The sequence below is a fragment of the Augochlora pura genome, chromosome 3 (assembly GCF_028453695.1).
Source record: "Augochlora pura isolate Apur16 chromosome 3, APUR_v2.2.1, whole genome shotgun sequence".
In the NCBI taxonomy this organism is placed as follows: domain Eukaryota; kingdom Metazoa; phylum Arthropoda; class Insecta; order Hymenoptera; family Halictidae; genus Augochlora; species Augochlora pura.
Genome location: NC_135774.1, coordinates 3,658,028 through 3,681,716, shown reverse-complemented (window position 1 = coordinate 3,681,716; position 23,689 = coordinate 3,658,028). Strand labels below are relative to the sequence as shown.

General features: G+C 55.9%; 1 protein-coding gene across 1 annotated transcript in view; it reads right to left on the bottom strand.

Moving 5' to 3' along the window:
- Positions 1-12,835: 12,835 nt before the first annotated feature.
- The window catches only part of LOC144478823 (uncharacterized), a 33,005-nt gene continuing 22,151 nt past the window's right edge, over positions 12,836-23,689 (bottom strand). Inside the window, exons 7-9 of the mRNA XM_078197102.1 lie at positions 19,558-19,755; positions 17,387-17,567; positions 12,836-13,882 (exon numbers count right to left, since the gene is read on the bottom strand). Of these exons, the coding sequence (XP_078053228.1) occupies positions 13,634-13,882; positions 17,387-17,567; positions 19,558-19,755 (628 nt within the window). The 3' untranslated portion in view covers positions 12,836-13,633. The remainder of the gene's footprint in view (positions 13,883-17,386; positions 17,568-19,557; positions 19,756-23,689) is intronic.

The following is a 23,689-nucleotide window of genomic DNA, read 5'->3' as shown; positions in this document are numbered from 1 at the left end:
CCTCACCTTGGTTGCAACTGGTCCGGTTCTCACGTTAAATCGAATCCGCTGCCAATCGAATTATTTTCGTCTGTCGTCCGTGTATCCTATCGAACGCTTTGCCTACTCGAGCCATTTTTATCGCTTGTCGTTGACAACGGAACAGTCGCGGCGATCGCTCCCCAACTTGTTAATCGCTCTCCGATCGCTCTGCGCAATTCTTCCTCCAGTGTTACGAAAACAACTGGTCCTTTGTGTCCGGTATCGCGAACAGGATCCGTCTTCTCGAACCGTCGTCGATCGCGTTCGAAACGCGTTAAAAACGTTCAATTCGTCGGTTCAACATGTCCGACAGCGTGCACGATGGGCGCGACCCGAGACGGCTGGAGACAGCTGGAGACGGCCGGTGAGAACGGTAGGCGGTAAAGCGGTAAACGAAAGTCGAATGTCGGATTCGAGTCCGAATATTTTCGACAAATATTGCGGACACGAAACGCGGCGCAACGTCAGACTTCCGACCGTTTTCCCAGCGTGCAACGGAGATAAGGTCGTCGCGGACGAAAATGAATCGAGTGATTTTATTCGCGGCACAAATCAAGAGATTATTTCCTCCTCGCTGGACCTTGGTTTTGCTTATACGCCGCGCCGTACTTCGTGGTCTTGTGAAATTGAATCGTTGCGTTCGCAGCCTTAAATTATACGTCGTCGCCAACACCCACGCGCACCTACCCCGGTATATTCACGCGCGCGAGACTGCTTCCATTCGAGAGTCCCTCGTGTTTTCTGGATTAAAACGTTTGTTTCGACGGGATTGCCTCGAGTCCGACCTCTTTTATTACTTTACTCGGTGACTTTGCATTTTCTTCCCGACGATGTAATATGCCTTTAAAACGTAGGCCCCGCGGGCAAGGACGTTTTAATTTTCGGCACCGTCGAGATTCTTCCGCGTTTCTTCCTGCCTCGACCTCTATCTTTATCTCGTTCTCTTCGCATCGCGCTTTGAACGCGATAAACGGTAGCTAGGCAAGATTGGTCGCGCGCTCGAAACGAAATGAAACGTGGAACGATTACGGGAGAGCCTACGAGGCGGGACGGGGTCGGATCGGATCGGATCGGATCGCGTTTCGTACGGCCGCAACGAGGAAGATGAGGAGGAACTTGTGTCCAGAGGACATTAATCGATCAATCTTTGCGAAAGTATCGGACGGAGATGGGTAAATCGACGTGACGCAAAAGTTGAAGCGTCTCGCGAGTAGCTGGGCGCGATTCTCGTGCGATTCTCGTGCGAGGAGCCCATAATTCTGGTCCGTCCATCGTGCCAGGCCTCCATCCGCGGAGGCGATTGGCCGTAGCCACGGGTGTTCCCGACGCTTTCTGGCCCCCTATACTCCTTTCCTCCTCTGCCATCCTCTTCCCTCGCCGCGGCCCGAGCGCCGCTGGCGCTCTCATCCTTCGGCATCCACGAGATCTCTCTTTTAATTCTCGGGGGCTCAATTAAAATCGGGACCGGCTTTCTCCCTCGCCAACCCTGCGCTCGTGTTATCGGTATTATCTGGAAGGCGTCGTTGCGCTTTTCATGGATCCGTTCGGTTAGCCTCCTCTAAACCGCTCTTTGCTAGATCCACGATTCCGTGGAAACGATTCCCCGTGGCCGGCCTGCTCGATAACTGCCCTCCAATTAGTGCGAAAACATTTCTCTGTTGCTTTTTGCCGCGGATGCACGACCGCCGCCGCCAGCGGGTTCCGATAAAGATCTTACGAGCGAGGATTTCGTGACCTCGGCTAACTCCCGCGACCCCCGTATCGTGGACATCGTGGTGTTCCTGCCGTTGCCAGGACGATCGGTAGCCGCCTCCGTTCCCCATCGAATTTCAATTGTCGCGTCACGATGATCGCGAATAACCCCCTGTCGGCCGTATCAATCGTGTATCTACCGTAGAACGTGGCGGGGTTCTAGGCGAATCTAGCCGCCCCGCCGTCCACGCGACGATTCCGAATAATCCCACGGATCGGATTATTCCCTAGGAAACGGTCGACGAAGGAGAGGTACGCGTCGTAACGTCGTAAACACCTGCCCGGTCGCCGCTTCGTCGTTAAGATATTCTCAACAAGGTTCGGTAGGCCTTTTCGATGCAACCGAGAACCAAGGAACGGACGGCCAACGCAAACAAAGTATCATCGACAAGCTGTACCGGCGGGATGGCGGGATGGGGTGGCGAGGCAGCGGCGCGGCGCTCGGTGGTATACTGTAAATCGTAAAGGACCGTCCATTGAACCGGGAGGACCCGGCTATTAGGACCATCACCGGGATGCTAAATGACATCGGTGGAGAGCGCTTAGTCCGGCTAAGGACGACATAAAGTTGCGTGTACGAAAATGAATGTTTGCTGGAATTTATTATTGCCGGGTCCGGCTCGTAATTCAAAGGAGGTTGGCGTTATCTTCATCAGAGGATGCACCGGCTCCGGCACCGGCGAAACGCCGCGTGAGCCCTCGCGATGCTCCGCGTCGTTCGTATTAGAATCATTCTTGTATACGACCCACCGTGCAACCAGTCCACCGTCGTCGGCACGGTCCATCCATCGTTGCACGGCCTCGTCCTCGGGCTGCGTCGACGATTCGCCGATACGCGACTCGCTTCGTCGCCGGGATCTCCGAAACGGCTCGATCGAGGGATTCTCGACGCGCGGACGAAACCGCTCCTCGAGAGGAAGGGTAGCTCTCACCCTCGAGTCAGTCGATAAGGGAGAAGACGCGAGTGGATTTGGCAGTCGCTTCGTAGAAATACTCAATATTTACGCGGTGGTTCGATCGGCCGTCAGAATCGGGTAAAGTCGCCGGGAAATAAGAGCAACGGAAGGCAAGCTGACGTGGGTGTTACCCACGGTAGAAGAGGGACGGGCATCAAGCGAGTAACCCACGGAGGCATCGGTTGGCAAGCTTTCGGGAAGATGGCGCCAACGGTACATTAGAACCTAGTCGATCGAACTCCCTTTCTCTCTTTCTCTCCCTCGATTCTCTCTCTCTCCCCCCTCCGCGTAACCATTTCCGATAGGATGCGTCTATGTCGGCGCGCTTTTGCTTTTCAATTCTCCGCGTTGCTGGCGCTTTCGAATTTTCTCGGCAAAGGGCTAACACCGCGTGGAGGGCTTCTGTCGGGAAAGCTGCGCGGATCCCGGCGCGATTCCGAAGCGGAAACACGCGGGATCGAGGGGGGGAAACGGGATTGTAAGAGAGAATGGAACTGTTCGAAAAGAAACGCGGATCGTTTGGAGAAAAGAGCCGTAGGTGTCTCGATCGCGGCATAAAGAGTCTTGGAATGGGAGGGCGAAACGGCAGTCAGGAAGGGACAGCAGGTGCTTGGTCCCCGCGCGAGTAAATCCGGCGAGTTCTCGGATGTTGGGTGCAGATTGCTCGCCTCGCGTCTTCCACGCGCGTGCTTTTGTACCGATGACGCCACTGAAATACGGTTGGCCCGTTCTCGTCCGAGGGCAGAAACGCGTGCACCGTGCCTTTGGACCGTATAGGAATATCATGGGGTCGTACGCGACTCCGTAGCCCGAATCCCGAAGCCCGGAGTCATCGTTGGTAGTACGATGAGCGAACTCGCGCGGGCCTACGGCCAGAAAAGACAGGAGGAGGGACGGTTTTTGTTTCCCAGTGACATTTATTTGGGTGCAAGGGGACGTGGGGTTCTCGTTTTGCATAAGTCAGGTGTATCCGTGTGTGAGTAGAGGCACCGTGATATAAATCCTCGCGCGAGGAGACTGCCCAGTGGCTATGCCTCCGTCTTTCTCTCCTCCCGTCTCCGCTCTTCCCATCTTCATCGCCCTATCTCTATCTTTCCGTCTTCTCGCGTCGCTCCGGCTCTCTTTTTCTCTCGGATCGCAATGCCGCACCGTTCGCCCCCTTCGTCCCTTTCCTATCTCCGGCTACCATCTTCTTTTTCGCTTCTTCGTTTCCTCGCTTCTTCGCTTCTTCGCCTCTTCGTTTCTTCGCATCTCCCTTCTCGCCCCCTTGGTCACTTGACTGGACTCGAGCGCACTATGGTGCACCCTGTTCTGCATATAATGCACCGGCCACCGTTCCACCCCTCTTCCGTGCCAGCAGCAGCAGCAGCAGCAGCAGCACCGGCACCAGTACCAGCAGAAGCTGCACCATCCGCTCTCCCCTCCCGCACACCCTGCCGTTCGCCGGAGAACTCGCCTCCGCACATGCATGTCCACCGGCGTAACGTTGATGACCCACGAAAGGATCATTACCGAGGCAACGGGCACCACGCCGTTCTCTCTTGCCTCCCTCGCCGACCGAGCAGCCAAGGGTTCGTTTAAATACCGGCGCCGCTACCGAAAACTAACGAGCCGATAAGCGGGACGGTTGTTAAAACGCGCGCGCGGCCGCTCGCATAACTCGCAACCACCGCCGCCGTGTCCCGTCCTCCTCGATGCTCTCTATTCGAGACCGGAATCGAGCCGGATTCGAGCCGGCTCCGTGGACGATTTCCGTTTTTCCACGAGGGAACACGGTCGAACCCGAATCGAGCTACGGCCCCTATTTACCGTCGTGCGAGACTCTTGTCGGCCGTAGACACGGCCAAAGAAGAGAGGATCTGGTGGAAGGGTGGCAGGGAGAAAGGGAGACAGACGGAAGATCGAGAAAAGAGAAGGGCGAGGTAGGCGCCGAGTGGTAAAAGGAAGACGACGACGCCACTTTTGGCCGCGAATAATTCAGACGGGGGAGTCGTTTAAACGTCGGAGCACGTCGCCCGACAGGTGTAGGCATCGATTAGCATAAGGTAACGACGCCAACGAGCACGTAAACACGTCCTGGCCGGGCGATCGATGGATCACGATCGCGCCGATCTTTCCAGCGATCATGATTAAAGTGGGTCTTTAGAGTGTTCGACGTAACGGATCGGTCGTTCGTCGTAAGAACGCGTCCGTGAGCCATTCCGTGTATATTCTTGGACGATCCTTCTCTCTCCCTCGCTCTCTGGTTTTCTTCTCCCTCCTCCGTCTGCTCCACCTCCTCCTCCTCCTCCCCGCCCTCGACCGACCGTCTCACTCTCCCTGTCCTCCGAAGCTTCTTTCACCTGTACGAGAGAATCCCGGGTGACCTTGGCTGTGATTAACACCCAAGAAAGTAGAAACACCGGCTCGCACATACGTCGACCCGAGTCGGCGGCAGCAGGTTCAAGGTCATCCGAGAAACGCACGGATAATCGACGGCTCGTCTTCGACGCGAAAACTCGAAGGAGGCCGCGCCCGCCGTATCGGTCCCCGCGTCGAATTTCGCGAGGTCGAGGCCGCGTCGTGTCCCTCTTTGCCGTCCGTCTCGGCGTCCTTTCAAATTTGAGGCGGTCCGCTGCCGGTCGCAGGCCAGGACGCGCCCGACGGCCAACGAGACTCATACGACTCCTCTTGTACCAGCTCGTTACCGGCTCGGTATCGTCCGGAGCTGCACCGACGCGACGCGACGCGGCCGCGCGGCCGTTGTTAATAGGGACACACCGGAGGACTTTTTTGTAAGGTTGCGGTAAGTGCAGCGTCATTGGTAGTACTCTCGTTGTCGTCGGAGCTGCTGCTACCTGGCTCGAACTCGCGCGTGCACGGCAAAAGGATCACAGGCATCCCTTATATGGCTTGTCACCGAGGTTGCCGGGATAGGATAATAAGATACTACCTTCTTGCTCCTGGATCCTGGACAACGGGCGGTGGCCGTACAGATCGTGACCGTCCCGTCCCGTCCCGGGACGACGCACACCCATACTCGCTCCGCACCGCGCTATGACTATAGTCGGCATGCTTCTTTCTTCCTTGGACTTTGTTTCCCGAACGCGTTACCGGTTACCGGTTACCCTACCGAGCCCTTGTTCTCGTCGTTTCGACGTTCCACCTAATAATCGTTCGCCATCCCGGCAACGAAGTCTCCCTTATCGAGCAGGATGCTTCATATTCTAAACGCGCGCTTAACAGCGTCTAAATACCTCGTTAATTCATTCCCAGAAGCTGCGTAGCTGCTTTTAAGAAACCGCAAACAATTTTGTATTGATATTTTAGCATTATGTGTTCGAGGCACGAATATGCTTCGCTTTTATTGCCTCTAAAATGGGTCATCTGTATTCGCGATTGGACCACGACTATGATCCTCCAATGTCCTCGATGAACATGCGCTCTCCGGAGCCCAGAAGAATCATTGCTGACCTATGTTTTATGTACGAAGTTATGCATGGTATGACCAATAATCCTGGCCAGCACTGCGCTCTCTCTCTCTCTCTCTCTCTCTCGGACCTCATCCTACTCGTGGAGATTTAGTGCGACTGATCCGTTTCGCAGGATATTTCAATTCGTCAACGAACGCTGCAAAAATATTCGTAGCCTACATTACACTACTTATAACTAGTTTTTACAAATCTATTTTTAATTCATCGATTCACCGCACCATTTAGGATAAGATATATTTTCTTGTTCTTTATTGTAAAAATCGGTGCACATTTATACATGAAAATAAAATGAATTAACGATGGCGTCGGCGGTCCGCTCGAAGGAAAAACGAGACGCAATGAATAAGGCGGCTTGTATCTCGATAGCCGGATGTCGTCTGTGGTTTTTCGAGACGGGAGTACGAACCGGACATTAGAGGCTGGTTATCGGTGATTCCGGCTGGAAAGTAATTATTAACGCGGCGAGTCCCGAGAGCGACCTAAACCGATACGTTACCGAGCACATCGGAGGCGACTCGCGCGCGTATAAGGCGGTCGAGCATCGAAGTTCACGAGGATTGGACGCACCAGGGCCCCGTAGATCGTATCTCCCGAGCGAGTTTACGTAGAAATCCTCGTTCTACCGACGAGCTGGACTAACCTAACTTAACCGCTCTCGAACAGTCAGACCCTTCGGCTGCTGGTATCGCACTACGAATCGTCTACCGAATCTTTGGCGCATATATTATCGAGCGAGGACTGTCGCGGAAGGTTCGCCGCTACAAACCATGGAATCGTCTCCGGCGAAGATTATCGAATTCGTGGCAAAGACCCTGGGCTCCGGGAAGACCCGCCGAATTGTCCTTAATCCGTATACAGTTGCGCGCGATTCAGCGAAGCGACGGAGATACGATCGTAGAGACCCGGCCCGATTTTCAATGAGAATTGGCTCTGATCGATGAACGAATCGCTCGATCTTCCCTGCTCGTTTTCCCGTCGGTTTTTCCCGTGTGGACCAACAGCGAAATAAATTGCGGTCCCGATACGCCACGGCGAAAGTAAAATCGCATCGTTCCTGTTGATCTCGGCCCGGCGTTGCGCCGCGTCCTCTCCGCGTTCCGCGCCGCGTCTCTCCGCGCCGCGCCGGTCGAACGGTTGGCGCTTCTCCTACCCGAAAGCCGTGACACGTTTATGGGCCCGTACGGTGGTCGCTCGAAGCAAGCTGATCGGTTCATAAAGCATCCGACCGCGATTCCCTGGTAGTCACAAATCAACTCAACTGGATCGTTTGGGCCCTGTGTTTCAGCGGTCTGTGGCGTAGCCAGGCTATATCTGTCGGAATGTACCATAGGTATGGTCTCGCGCTGCTTCACCAAGACAAACGCAGGTTCACGGATAGGTACGAATGAACCGTCCCAGAGACAACACCGAACCTTCGTCTTCTTCGTGGTCTCTCGTAACGGACGGGCCGCGGTGTGATACACGTAAAGCGACGCCCTTAAATCACCACGGGACCGAACGCCTCGTCCTTCCGTCCCCCTTTCCTTCTCCTGCTCCGTCTCTTTCTTCTTCGTCCGCGTCTTCTTCTTCTTCGTCTTCTTCTTCTTCTTCTTCTCCTCCTTCTCCTCCTTCTGCTGCTGTAGCGGCTGCTCCTTCTCCATCACCTCCTCGTTCCCCCGTGGACTCGGGGAAGGTGCACCAGCGAAGTTGGCCGCAAGGCCCACAGGGTCCAAAAAAAGATGGATTTATAAGGATCCGAAGGCAGCCTAGGGTTTCGGGGATTCCATTGGCTCGACTCGCGACTCGCGTCGCCGCCCGCTCCCGTTCCCGCTCCTGCGTCCTCTATCCCGCGTCGAGATATCTTACGCCATCGATTATCGATTATTTCCGATCTTTCCTGTTTGGATCGTGGCCCTTTCTCGTCCTCCGAGAGGAGCACGAGAACAGATTTACGATACCAATCGTATCGGACAAACCCCAGCCACCCGTCCGGGGCCTGTCTTCCTCTTCTTCCCTTTTTATTCCGTTTCTCTTTTCTTTTTCATTTTAAAAGAATACCGATACTTCCGCGCGTATCGACCTCGTCATCGCGCCCCTCTTTACGCCGCCATCCACCCCCCACCCTCCTCTCTGCGCGCCCCGCAACCCCGGCTGTTCGCGGGGAAAGATGTAATCGGCGAAAACGAGCAAGATCGATACTATATAGAGTAAATATGACGGCACGTTAACTGGGAAATGCCGGGAGGAAGATTTCCCGATGACATCTCCCGCGGGAGCAGCAAATGCCTCCGCGTCCCCTCTGTGTTCTTTATCGCCGCCCCGGAATGCTTGATAACGTTTGATTTGTTTCAATCGTAAATATCAAGGCCGCGCAATATGGCTCCGGCTCTTTCTCGGGCCGGCCAGCCACCCCCTCCCTCCTGGATGCCGAATGCAATCCTGCGACGAACGTGCAGGCACGAACGAACGCGTCCTGTCGACCGCGATAATTGCGCGCATTGTCGCGAGACCGGGCACTAAACGGTGGCGCGAGCTGCTCCACCGCTGCTGCCGCGATTCGCGACAGTCCCTCTTCTCTCTCTCTCACTCTCTCTCTCCCTTCTCCGAATATCGACGGTCAAGAGACGCCGGCCTGTAATTTGCGTGTTTGGTTAGCCCCGCGATAAGGAGCGTAATCTCGTCGGCGAAAAGTTCCTTGGTGTTTCGCGCGGACGCGGCCCTAAATCCCCGAGGGACGAGAACACCTCCAAAACGAGCAGAAGGCTCGAACGATCGCGAGGTGAGGACAGAGAAAGAGAAAGGGAGAGAGAGAGCGAGAGAGAGAGAGAGAGAGAGTGCGGCGTCGAGGCGGAGGGCGGAGGGATATAGTGAGGTCTCTCGATGCGACGCGACGACAGGATAGAGAGGGAGAAGAAGAAAGACAGGGAGAAGTCGATATACACGCACGAATGCGCGCTTCGTGGTTTTTCAATCGGGTTTCGGCGCATTCTTTAATTCGTCGCTCGAGGATAACACCCCTTCCTCCTGTTGACCGGTCGGGCGCGTGTACGCGCGTACGTGTGCACACGTAGCCACGCACACGGCCGTCCGCCACGTTTCTGCATTTGCATTCCCGACGCAAGAGGTGCGCGCACGCCGCCAAGACAGGAGGCATCGAATGTTTAATTCAAGATACGTGAGAGTGTTGAGCCGGAGAAACGAAGCGAGGGAGAAGGACCGCTCGCGCGCGCGATAGAGAACTGGGAAGAGAGAGAGAGAGAGATGTCGAGTTTTAGAGAGCGAGAGAGGGGGAGAGAGAGAGAGAGAGAAAGGGAAAGGTGGAACGGAAACAAGATCGGCGACGAGAAAGACGGAGACGGCGGAGTGCCTCGCAGACCCGACGAAGCAAGAGATATATAGAAGTTGGGCGCGGGGACAGCCGGGGCGAGAGGGAGGAAGAGAGAGAGGGAGCGAGAGGGAGAGAGAGATGCGAAAGCGTAGGGTAGCAATTGATGGGACAGGGTGGCGCGTTTGTTGAGCTAATTACTGTAAGGCGAGGCGCTTACGCGCGCCGCTACATACAAACGGCATTAAAGGTGGTGGCCATCAATCCCCGTGGGTCCCCTTTTCCAGTCCTGGCAACTCGCCTCCTCCCAACCTCTCCTGTCTTCTCCGGGGTATCTCTGTCTCGAAGACCGCGACGGTATCCTGTCTTCTCCGAGCCGAGAAACGCGCGCTCCATTCTCTGCGCCCACATATGATTTCTCCGCTATTAATCGGTTATAATTCAGCCGGTCGCTCGTCCTTCCCAGATTTCTATTGCCTCGTCCGACATCGAGAGGTGGTCCCCGAGCGCGTCCCCTCCCCCCGCGCCCCGGTAAAAGGCAATCCGTTTCTTCGTTGCGGTCGAGAAGAGAAAAGCCCGCGCGAACAGGCTCGCGAGGTTCGCATAGATCACCTCCGTGCGGTTGTTGCTCGACGGGCCCTCGCGAACGACGGGGCCCGACGAGGGCGGCGTGGGTGCTGGAACGCTGGCCGTCCGATCTCGCCAGAGTTCGCAAAGGGATGCGCCGGGACGCGCCGCGATGCGCTACGATGCACGTGTCCGGGCCGACGCGCCGCGCCGTTGCGACGCGACATAAATAATCGCGGTCGATAATTAAGACGGCGTTTCGGCGCTTGTGCGTGTACAGGCCGACACCCGCTGTCTCCTCGCGACGTGACATCGGGCTCACGCGTGTAGACACGCGAGACCGCGTCCGTGCCGCCGACGGAAAATATATCGTCCGCCCTCGGCCCATTCCTCCTCCAACCTTCGCACGACCGCTCTCCCGGCCCGATCTCTCCCCATTGGTTCTTCACCGGGATGGAATCCCAGCGATTCCCGCGAACTTTCGGACACCGAATATCGTAACGGGCATGGTCCCTTGTGCGGGGCCCGCGCGAACAGAATGGAACGAAACGGAACGGTGGAGTCAGGGAGCGGCGGCGAGGAGAGAGAAGCCGAGGAGAGAAATCGAAGAGAGGAGCGAAGAGAAAAGAGGAGAGAGAGGCAGAAAGCGCGGCCGAAGCGGAACCCGAAGTCGAAGACCGTGCCGTATGCGAGAGCTCCGCTGTCACGGTGGAAAGTATTGCGCGGATTCATCTGGATAAACCTTGGTACGATCAATCACCTCGCGATTAACCGAACTGCCTACGAAATTGAACTCGAACGATGTAATTTATAGTGGTTTTTCTGGTGGAGATAAGACGCGGTCGTCGTAGCCGGTGACAGAACCGCCCTACGCCGAAAAACCCTGTCCCCCCCCCCCCCCCCCCCCCCGGGGGCGAAAAAGCGGATCGTCAAGACGCGACGCGACGTCGTAGAGCGTGTTCCTCGTTGAGACGTCGTCGTCGACGATCGGCCCAGTAAAATGGTTCGCTACGTTCCCGCCGTTCAACGTTATTAACTGTCTAAATAAGTGACGCGACGGTGCGGCGGCGACGGCGATGCGGCGATGCGGCGGCGGCGGCGGCGATGCGGCCGCTTCACGCGAGAGGGAATCCTGCTGCCAGTGACATAAGTTCCCCAGTGTAATTAGGGGAATAAAGTCCGCGGAATTTCGCGAGCCAGAGCCACGATGCCCAGCTACGATCGTAAAGAGGACGAGTGTCCTGGCGTAATCCGAGGCCCGTAGACTCGTTGCGAGAAGGGGCTGCCGCGGAAACGACGAGGACGCGTTAAGGAACGATGGCGGAGGGCGTCTCGGTGCCGACGTCGTCGTGCCAACCCCACGGGGCGCCAGGCTCGTTATATCTTCATTAAGCGGTCTACCTAACCATCCTGTCGCGACTTCTTAGCACTTCGCAGTTCACACTAATTTCGCGTTACCTTTTTCTTTCTACATATCGGTTTCCTTGTTTCCTTGTTCCCTCGTTTCCCTCGTTTCTACCCCGGCCAGACAAACCCGCAATAAACACGCTCAAAAAAGAACAACCGCACGACGGTATTCCGTTTCTCTTCGTTTCTTAGAGCCGCAACCTTTCGACTAAACCCTCTTCTTTACGGACCTCGATGACGTCCTCTCGCGACTCGCGACGTCGTCGATCCGCGCGTTCGGTTTCGCGTCGACGACCGATCTCGTGGACCGGAAACGATCTCGGCGACGACGTCTTTCGACTACACGGACCCGTTCGTTCGGTTTTCCCATCCGGACGGAGCCTGTTAACCGCCGAAATTTTTCTTTTGTCCCTCGACAGGACGAAACTCGCGGAAGCCAGAGATCCGCCGCAGAGTTGTTGCAAAATTTAAACGCGATCCTTTGTCCGTGGAGTAACGCCCGCGAGTTTCGTGGTCGTGGTCGTGTTCGACGCAGGATCCCCCTTACCAAGGAAATTCCAAGTCGCCGAATCGCCGTAAGATCGGGACGCGTCGTTATGGGTCTGCCTGCTCTTACCTTCTCTCTCTCCCTTTCTCTCTACCCCTCTCTCTCTCTCTCGATCTTGGTTCGGGCCTGTGTTCCTCTGGGTTGGTTTCTCGAGCAGGGACAGAGGTAGGAGCAGGATCGGCATCGGCATCGGCATCAGCATCGGCATCGGCATCGGCATCGGCATCGGCATGGGCATCGGTATCGGGGCGGAGGACCCGGTCCACGGCCAGAAGGAGGACGCGGTCGTAAATATTCGGGCGCCAAATAATGCCGGTTCCGAGCGAGAGCAAGCGACCACGACTGCTGCTCGACCCGTAATGAAGGACATCCTCGTTAATTAGTCAATAAATTATCCTTCGCGCTCACGACGCCCGTGGTCTCCCTCCTCTCTCCGTCTTTCTCGGTCGCTCCGTCCTGTTTGCCCGAGAGAACTCAAGGGCCGCATACTTTACGACACCTATCTCGCGCGACAGCACGATGCATTTCTCACAATCAGGACCCTCGAAGACGGAAACGCGTCTTGTAAGACGATCCACGAGGTGGTCCGCCGCTGGCTTTCAGCCACGATGAATTTTTCAACGACCGTTTCGTCCCGTTTCCTCTCTTCTCTCTTCGCTTCTCTCTCCCCCTCTCTCTCTCTCTTCCTCTCCTCGCCCCTGCCGTTGCTCTCGCGACTCCCTTTTCGGCCCACCGCTCCTTCCACCTCGATCCGTTCATTCGCGTTTTCGATATCGCTCTCGACTAGGACAGGACGAATAAAGTACAAGCGACGAAATTAGCGATCTCGTTCGATCGTCCGGTCTCCCCGAAGCGATAACAACAGTCGCATCTGTAATTAGCAGTTTTATTTCGGAACCGATACACACCGATCGACTTTACGATCCGGCAGCGTCTTTGTTTCTCGGAATCGTGTGCGCGTTAACGCACACACGAGCTGCTGGTGCGGGGGGGAAGGGGATGTTGGAACGGCGAGCGCTAAACAACGCGGCGACAGGTGGATTCTCGCGATCCTCTCCCGTCCTCCCCTCTGCGTACCACGGGGTTTCGACGCCGCGGAACTCGGTTGTGCACGGGGCATAAAGATTCGATCGTATACGCGTCGAAAGTCCGTACCGTGCCACGTGACCGTACATCACTTTAACTATTTCCTGGCGTGGTACAGGCCTACCGGTTCGCACGACCGCGAGCAACCAAACTCCCTCGACACACCGATGCCATCGTAGTCCGAGATTAACGCATCCGCGCGGCCCGATCTCGTCTCTCACGGTTGTCCGGGCGATTCGGCGAGAGGACGACCGGTCGTCGTCGTCGCTCGCGAGCGAGCGAACGTGTTCTACTCGTCGATTCGGGGAATATTCGGAAGAATTTGTTTCTCACGGCGAGCGAATCGGGAAGGGTCCCGGGCCGCCGCCGCCGTCGCCGCCGCGCGCCGTTCCAACGACTTTAACGCGGGTGCGGACGCGCGCGCCATAAATTGTCACTCTCTCGGATCGGTAGACGGTCTCCGCCGGAAATACGAGGCAAACGGGAGAAACTCGTGGGGAAAAACAATCTCGCCCGGGAGTTAACTCGGCGTTTCGGCGTAGCCCGTCGACGAGTCACGGCGACGAACCTCGAAAATTCCGAGGACGTAATCGGTCGCGTGACTAGGCGTAGGAAAAACGTCCTCGTGAGCGGCCAGGAGGTGCGCCCGTAGTTCTTTCGCGAAATTCGTCTGGAACGGGTCCGCGTTCTTCTCCCGGCAAACGTCGCATTCGTAGATCGTCTTGCCCGGATGAAGATTAGTGGAAAGTACGTGTTTCCGTAGATTCTCCTGGAACAGAAAGAAACAGGTTACGAGCGAACGGGTGCGTTTGTCTCGCGGTCGGCCAGCGAAGAAAGAAAGAAAGAAAGAAAGGAAGAACGAAAGAAAGAAAGGAAGAATAAGAGAACGAAAGGAAAGGTGCTCCACACTCGTTTCTCGCTCTCGTCGCTGGCCCGTGTGAATAGGCGGTAGTCGGGTACGTTTCGAAAGCCGCGCGAGTTCAGTCGGGTCGGGCTCGACTCGACTCGAGGCGATTCCGAGTCCGTGGCGTGGCGAGGCGAGGCGAGGCGAGCCCGAGGCGAACGGAGCCGACGTTGGAGCGAGCAGAACAGGAGGCTCGGAACGGGCTTTCGTTGGTATCGGTCGACAGTGAATACCTGCGACCAGAATCGGTCTGCCGCAAACCGGACGCGTTCATTGGCTATGCCATGGAGCATTTAAAGGCGCTTTACCCTCTCGGGCTAAGTAGCAGGCCGTAGTCGTAAACATCTTCCTACCAGGCGGGCTTATACGAGCCGTTGATGGCAACGGCAACATCAAATTTAATTTCCCATAAGTAAATCTTTCCACGGGCAGTGCTCCGTGACGGTCTCGGATAAAGACCCGTTCACACCGTCATGGGCGGTCGTCCACCTCTGCGGCGAAACCGCGCTCCGCCCGCGGAAAGTGAGCGCCGTCACGCGAATCGCCTATCAGGCCTTTCGTTAAATCCGATCGATTCCGATTCCCTTGGACATAATATTCCGGTAGATCGGGGATGTACAAGCGATGCTACGCCGTACGTTACTAGGCCGGCCTCGCATTCCGGCCTCTTTACGAGACTCCGTTCTAGGATTTCGAGCCGCGCGCTCAGCTTTATCTTCCCTCCGTTTTATTTCTTTGCAGAGATTCCGCACGGTTAATATTAATTTCCTTTCTGACCGCGAAGCTACCTTACCGTAACTCCGGGACTTAAATGTTCTCGTAACGTATGTATGAAAATTATCGAAACCGGCAATAAGTCCGGTATTCCCTCGGACGGCCCCAACAGCTCCACGGCCTCGCCGCATCACATCGCACCGCACCGCGCCGCGCCGCCTCGTCGCGACGTTCGGGCTACTTGTAAAATTACAAGCGCAAACTGTCGGGGGATCTTTAACTCAGATCAAGATTACATCGAACGAGTACCGAATGGGCCCGCGCGGGCTTCCATTCCTTCGCCTCGCCACGAATAAATCTGTGGCGTGCTAGGAAGAGCGTCGGATGTCACGTGTTTCCACTTCCGAGACATCGTCGTTTCAAGTTCTGATCGCCGATGCTTCAAATTGTCGGATAAGAGCGTTTAAGAAAACTACCGCGATATTTAATCGGAAGAAAATTACCAGACCACTTGCGTTAAAAACTTTTAACCCTCAAATCAATATACAACGAAATTTACGTGCCGATCTTCATTTCAGATAAAAATTTCGAAATTCCAAGAATTACAAAATAAGGAAACGATCATTTTGGTCTGGCGTTTAATTAAATCTATAACCGCTCGGACCGAGCGAACGCTGTTCTTATCTTTTTCTACGTACACCATAATGACATTACTACTTCGTCAGCAATGCACTCCACGTTTAATCTAACTAGACCAATACCAAGTACAAGATCCTGCTTTAAATATAAGCTCGATCTCGTTTTAAATTTCGATTCACTCGATTATAAATTTTTACGTAAATTCACCGTGATACAGTGTCGATCGATACGTTGACCGATATTTTCCGTGATCGTAACGCGCCGCGGTCTTCCTCGCAGTCACAGAAACGCGGGTCGCCCTCGCGGCCGCGATCGAAACGATCCGATTCGCGGGTGATCGATCCCGATGGATCTTCGACCGCGGCAATGTATCGCGCGGAACGGATCGTCCCGCGTCGGGTCGATAGGCGGGGAAACGATTTTCGCTCGTTATCGCGTCCCCTCCTCGCGAATACTTTACGAGGCTCATCCAGCCTGGAAGAAAATTGAAGAGGGAGATAAAAAGCGGCAACAGCCGGGGTAAGATGCGTGGAAGCGCGAAGCAGATCCGAAAGTAACTAGCGCCGCCTTCGAGAATTACCGCCCGACGCCGCCATCTCGCCCCGGCGCTGAGCAACCGAACCGTAAGTTTTCCGAGCGCGCTGCCACGCCAAGAGGAACACAGATACCGGGCGGGAGGGGAGGGACCATCGCCGGGAAGTGGAAAGGAAAACGTAGAGAAGCGGAGGATCGTGGCGGACTGGTACAGAAAGACTGGAAAGAGAAAGGAAAGAACCGTGTAACCATCCGAGCTAAATCATAACGTGGATGCTGCCACGAAGGGAGACGGAGTAACAGGGGAGGGTGGGGGGGGGGGTTGGGAGGGAGGCAAAGAAGGAAGGAAGGAAGGAAGACAGGCAGGCTGTGGCAGCCGGGAAGGAAGGAAGGAAGGAAGGAAGAAAGGTGGCGCGTGTAATCTTGTTGACGCAAGGCAAGCCACTCGCTACGTGGGTGGGAATTTCGTCGTTAAATCGGCTCGTACGCTGCTCGCGCGTTTCTTCCTTATTAAAGTCTCACCGGGTAAACGGGCATCGCCGATCTCGATACTCACCGCCGGAACCGGAGCGATATCTATCGGTCCGCGTTCCGCATTTCGCGTATCTTATGCCCCGTCCCGTCCTAATCGCGGCGTGCCCGCAGTTTTCCCTTCAGCAGGCGCGCCGAGTCGCTTTAATCTGCGGGGTGGCGCGATCCGAATCTCCGCTCCGATCAATTTCCGGATGGTATCAGGAGAAGCGCGCGCGCGCGCGCGCGAGCGCTATGGAAGAGATCGGAGATCACGGAGCAGGCCGATCAGAGTTTTTCGCGGCTTGAAACGCGGTCCCGGCACCGGTTCGGAAGTGCCTACCGCTGTATCATTACCGATGCAAGACGCAACATTCGCAATTCCCCGTACCGCGAGATTACCTAGGCTCAAGTTATCCCAGGCTGAGAGCCACTGGAATGAGTTTATGTCGCTATCAAAGAGACACGGAGCCCTCGTATGCGAGTCGCATCCTAACTAAAGCTTCAAAGGGCATTAGCATACCGGCCGCTCGGTATGACTGGCCCGTGCGTGTGTGGGCATCCAGTGAGCACAATTAACTCGTTATCTTATCGCGCCTCGGTGGCGGCAGAGGCGGCGGCATGGTCCAAACGTTAAGGTGTACTTTGCTTAATTTACGCCACGAAGTCACCGCAGGAACAAAAATTGAACTGCGAGTCAACCTCCGCGGCGACCGCGCTAAACAAGAAACGAGACGCCGCGCGGCCGCGCCGTTTCGCGAGCCGATTCCTCGGCTCGATACACGCCGCGCGCATCGATCAAATCGATGCGTTCCGCCTCCCGCCGCATTCCCGTTTCCCCGTAATTTCGATGCACCGGGCGAGACTCGTCACGCCGTTCGCCGAATTTCCGGGCAACGGGTCCGCTCCGACCTCGTCTCGCCGCCGCTGCGACGGACATCTTTTCGGCCGCGGAATCAAATACCAACTTACCAAGTTGTTACTCGCGTAAGCGCAATGCCGACATTTGTACGGCTTGGTTCCCGTATGCAGGCGCACGTGCCGCTGCAAATGAGAGGCGAGTTTCGTTTTAAAACCGCACCCCGGGTAAGGACAGGCGCGCACCGACTCCGATTTCATTGCGTCCGCGGGTTCCTCGTGGCGACTGCGATGTCTGTAACCAACAAATTACATTTTTTTCGTTTAGTCCTTTTTCCACGTTTTCCCTCCCCCGGTGTTCTTTTTTTCTCGGCCGTTGTTCAGCGAGATTAAAGGGAAGCAACGTGGACGCGGAAAAGGAAGGGCGAGGAAAGGGATCGCCTGTAAATTGTAGGCACATCTTGCCGGCTGGGAGAAGACGCGGGACCCGGCACGGTCCGGCTCTCGGCTCCGGCAAGTTCATCGTCGCAAGCGACACCGGTGATTATGAACGATGCGATATGCGTGCGCGATATTACGAGGGAGCCATTGGCCACGGCTACGGCTACGTGTATATCAGGTTCGAAATGCGTGACACGTTTAATTAAAATCCTGCGTGATTTACTCCGCCGCACAGAGTGTAAACGAAAGAGACGGAGCGAGGATTCACGGGCGGGAGGAAGAGGGACACCCCGGCGACACTGCCGGGAACGATGAAAAAGAGAACGAAAGGCCGAACGAAAGAGAAGGAGGGGGGGCGACGCCGGAGAAAAGGAGAAAGAGAGACAGGGTGACAGGATGGGTGGGGGGGGGGGGGGGGGGCGGTCGAGGGTAGCGAGAACAGAGAGAAAGAGGAGGAGAGAGTGAGAGAGCGAGAGAGATAGAGGACCGTGTACACGGACGAGAGATGGGAGAGAAAGAGAACTCGTGACACTCTGTGGCTGCGTTGAGTTCGACTCACGTAGTAAGTACTCAATTCGCGATGAAATATCGCGTCGACCATCGCCATGCGGACGATCATAACGGGTTGCCCGCACTTGGCCGGCTGCTGCACGCAACTTCCGCTTTCGGTGCTCGCTCTTTCTCTCTCTCTCTCTCTCTCTCTCTCTCTCTCCATCTCTCTTTCTCTCTCTCAACCACCCCCACTCGCGCCCCCACCCTCTCTCCTTTTTCCTCTTTTCCGCTTTCGACCGATCCACCTCCCCCGCCGACTCTCTCTCTCTCTCTCTCTCTCTCTCCCTCTCTTTCTCTCTCCGTCCCGCCATCTCTCTGCTCTCCCGTTTGGTTACACACGACGCGAAAAAGAGGAAACAAAACGAAACGGCAAATCGAACGAGATGAAATTTATTAGCAACCTTCCACGGTACAATGCCCTTAATAAGGTAGAATTTAAATCGAACCCCGCGGATTCGTGCGTAGCGCGCGACAAACGATCGTTGCATATTTTCCGGTATTAGCGTTCCAGTGGCTGTCCCGAGAGATAATTAAGAATCAATCGACCGGCGGATAAGAAATGCCGCGCGCAATCACCGCGCGCTGGATTCCTCGATTAAGGGGGCACCGTCGTTCGAGTTGGTACGGGGGCCGCGTACAAACACACGCGTTCCGCAGCGAGCTGGTGCAACGGCAAGAGCAACGGCAAAAGTATGAGAGCAAGAGCAAGAGCGCGCGAGTACTTTTCCATTAATTACGGTCAACGATTTATAGCTCGAACGAAACAAATTATATCGATAATACTCGAGATCCTTTGACCGTCCAGGTTCGAGCAATCGGGTACGCGCACCGACTACCGCGGCCAACGCAATTAATTTTCTACTTCCTCGAAGACATCGGTCATGCATCGTACATACGCGAGCCACGGCCACGATTAATGGTAGAGGATCGCGCCGTACCCGCCGGGGATCTCGATTAGAATTAATGTCACTGGTACCTATCGATAGGAGGCGAGCCCGCGGTCAGAATCTCGCGTCTTTCCGCGCGATCGCTGAAATCGCGGGCTCCTGGAACCGTCGATTCCGCGTCTAGATTGGCGGCGAAAGGGTGACTCGGATTTGGATGGTGGTTCAAAGAGGGAACCTTGGTTTTAATTACTTGGTTACAACTGCTACCTTATTACTAGAACTTATTGCTAGATATTCTTGTCTCGTATAGTGTAAAACTTATTAGCTGACATATCGAGTAGCGGAGGGGCAGATCCCTCCAAGTTCCCCCATTAGGTCTTTTCATCGGCAAGCGACGACACGTACCTGCGTAACTGCGACTCCGTCTTCGCCGCGTAAGAGCAGTCCTGGCATCGGTATCGCCTGTCGGACGGGCTGGTCTCGTGCACCAAGTTCCGGTGCGATCGCAGTTCGGACGCCGTGCGGAGGACCGTCGGACAGCCCGGAAGTCCGCACTTGTACTTTTTCCCAGCGTGGCGCAGCATGTGTTGACGCAGAGCGTGCCTGTAAGCCGCAAGCAAACAACACGTTTTTCACATCGAGCCTGGCCCCGAAAATCTCTCCGGCCGCAGCCTCTCTCGCGGGCTCGCTGCAGCGCTCCGAGTAATTTTCGGCGCGTACCGGACAACGCGATGGTCCGAGGCGGGCGCGCGACCATCGGCCGTGCCGCGGCGTTCGCAGGCCGCACGATCCGATCGCAGCTGTTGCATGCTATATCAACCTGCCTGCATGCCGGCGAGCAGCACACGAGCGCAGAGGAGCGCAGAAGAGCCGCACTTTAAATAGTTTCTGTCAAGAGGTGACGATCTATACGGTTAGTGAACTCTCACTCCCGGCACGTCGGCCGGCTTCTCGTCGGCCCTTGTACTTGTTCTCGACGGCCGTACCCGAGCCTCGTTCTTCTTTCTCGATCGCGGGGCCGCGGTGACTCGCGGCCCCGCGCGATAGCCGCTCGCGCGCGTGCTACGGAATCCCCCTGGAAAGAAGATGACGCGTGCAACGAGAGAGGAGGCCCCCGGTTTGCCGGATAGGCCGGGCAAGGACGCGGAGAGAGCCCGGTAATACACCGGCAACGCTCCCGGGACTCCTATAAAACCAAACGAAAGCTCGTCGATGTTATCGAAATCGGCAGCAAATTTCCGAACGTGGTAGCCACGATCTTCGCTCGCGTATCTCCCGGGCCCCTGTTCACGAGATCTTTGCCTCGGCGAGCGTGGTCACCGTGCGGGAAACCTACCGCGGTAGCAGACCGAAGGACACGCTACGGATTTTTCGAGATGGCAGCTCGACGATACCAGGCAAACTCCGCGAACTCCGCAACCGATCGGACGGAGAACGAATCGTGGGAGAACGAAGGACGGACCGATCCGAGAAAAAGAGGACGGGCGCGAGGGGGCGCACGGGGGAGAAGCGAGCCGAGCGGACGGAACCGAACGGAATGGAATGGCACGGGAAGGAATGGCAAGGAATGGGCGAGGAATGGCGAGGAATGGAGTGGAACGGACAGGAAGGGAACAGAAGGGAAAGAGAACAAGAGAGAACGGAGAGGAGGAAGATCGAGAGCAGAAGAGGCTACGGGGTCTGGGCCGTCCTAGAGGGAGTCCCGGCCTACCCAATTGGCTACGCAAGTGTAACGGCAACTTTTACAATGTCAGGATATACACGCCCTCGCACGAGCTTCGGACGTACCCTTCTCGTACCCTGTACACCTGCGTCCAGGTAGTCTCAGCAACAACAACGTTCTCGAGTCGCCCCGCCGATGTCCAGGCTAGACTGCGACTACTACACTGGAATCACGAGCGCGATCGGAAACTTACCCCTTCGGAGTAGGAGAATTATTAGCGGTCTATGCTTTCTGAAAAAAGTTAACACTTCTATAGGTTTCAATTCAGACCTCAATTCTACAGGTCAGGATACGTTGACGCTGACTCGATAAATAAAATGCTTTTACATGGATTCACCCGCAGCGTGAATTTTTCTGTCCAACACATTGACGATTTTTAAATTGAAATTACAGGTTATTATTTAACAAGAAGCGAACAAAACTTCAATGCACTTCCATCAAATTTCTATTGAATTATCTGTTTGAGTGTCGATAGCCCGTTCATTATTATTAAAAAAATGACTGAATAATCGAGTCTGCCTTTCTCGCAATGCTCGCGATCGAAACTCGCTCGAACGAATTTTTCGGAAGAACTACGCGTCGGCGATAGGACATTCGAGCTGGACCCAGGTCGAAGAGCCGACTCCTTGCTCGGTGGACCATTAATCCGGCCGGACAAGTTACCCGGTCTCTCGAACGCGAATACGTAGCGACGTCTACGTTATGTATACGCGGCATCGGCAACTTCCGCAAACGAATATTTCCTCGTTGCGTTTCGTCGTGCTCTCGGGAAAGGCGGGAGGAAAGGAAAGGAAAGAGGGACGGACGGACGGACGGACGGACGGAGGGAGGGAGGGAGAGAGAGAGGAGGAGGAGGAGGAGGAGGAACGGACCGGAGAGATTACCGGCATTCCCGGAATGCAACGAAAGAGAGGCGTATCCGCGTTGAACGTTCGTTCGATGAACGCTAACCGGCGATGTAACCGTGATCCCGAGGCTCGAGCACGGCGAACGCGTACCCCGTAATTGCTCTGAATTATGACGTCCGAGGCATTCAGCGACAACGGTTTTCCGGCGGATTCGCGTCCCGATAAAAAAGGATATTAATAGGACGTATTATATTCAATTGCAGTTTCTCACGCGGCAGACGTCGCGGCCGGGCGAGGCAACGCTCGCGGATCGGGCACGGAATGCGGAGACGCGCGCGACGGGCGCCGGGGGAATGCGCGTTCTCCGGTCGCGAAAACGCGAAACACCGACGAGAGCCCCGATCGCGTCGTTTCGGTATCGAGCGCTTTGATTTGCCTAAAAATTTATCGGATGAACGGTCGTGTCGCGTCGGTTCGGCGGCGGAGTCGACGCCGCCGACAACTGGACGACGAGATACGGCCCGGGCCGCGGACCGAGGGCCGGTGAATTATTGCACGGAGAAATCCGACGTTGTCGGCCCGTTCCGGGTGGGGGGGAGGCGGGGAGGGATTGGAATTCCGCTAGAACAATATTAATATGGTTGCGGCGACAAAAGCGCGTCGAGCGGCAGCGAGACGTTGACGAAAGGAAGCGAAAGGGGGTGAAGAGCGAGGAACTCGCGTCTCCTACGGGTTTCTACGGCGGTGTGTTTCGGTGGAATGTCGCAGGCGTGACAAGAGGCCGTTAAGAAGAGAGTCTCGGGCCGATTGGGCAAGCGGATGCGGTCACTCCGGATGATTTAGCGCGACGTCCACCGTCATCTCGTGAAATATGTGCCGGCCAGGGGACTCGAGGTCATTTAAAAGTCTAATCCGCGACGGTACGATCGCGTCGTTACAGTCGTCGATAACGGCGGCGGGGATTCGTCGCGACGGGATACTCCGGATTCGACGGGTGAAAAACCCGTAAGAACGGTGGATGAAAACCGGGGGTAAAGAAAGGAGAAGAAAGTTGCGCCGCGGCGTTGCCCGATGATGGTTGTTAGAGCCCGTGCGGCTGGTTCGCGCGGGCCGTTCGATAGCGGCCACGGTAACCTCGGTTCCCGCCGATCGACGGATATAAATCTCGGCGATGATGGCTGATCGACGCGTAGATAGCGCGCCCGGTCCCCGGCAATCTTCCAGCGAAAATGCGTATAATTAAAACGAAAGAGTTAACGGTGGCGGACCGGTGTTTGACGTTGAGCCGAGCCGAGCGGCGCCGAGCGGGGCCGAATCAAATCGAATCGCAGCCGAGGGAACGAAAGAGCGTAGCCGGCGAACCGAGCGAAACGGGCGAACCGGGCGAACCGAGCGGGGGCAGTACCGGCCGTACATAGATCGACGAGAGAGTACCCGTCCGAAGGTAAAGTCAGCCAGGATATAGCGACGCACGGGTTAATATAGCCTCGATCGTTCTGGGATGGGAATGGCGGAGCCCGTTGGTGAAGCGATCGTGTACTATCCGAGAGGAGGGAAGCGGATGAGAGCGAGCGAGCACGGGCATTAATTAAAAAGGTTGCGCATTAAAATGATTTGTTTTAATTGGCTGAACGCGGTGAGGTATTTATGGCCTCGCGGTCCTTCGCTCGCCGGTCCGTCGGTCTGCGGCCTCTACAACGAACGTCGACTCGGACTTCTTCTTCGTCTGCCTCTCCTTTTCCACCACCACCTTCGTCCGCCGCATCTCTCCGCCGCCACCTTCTCCACCTTCTCCGTCTCCTCCTCCGCGTTCTCCTGCTCTTTCTCTTGCCGCTCGTTCGTCTTCTCTTGCTCCGTTCCCCCCTCCCTCTTTCCTCCGCCGCTTTCTCGTCTCTCTTCTCTCGTCTTCTCCCGTCCTCTCTCCCGGTGTTTCTCTCGCCTTCCTCGCCAACGTCTTTCCTGCCGC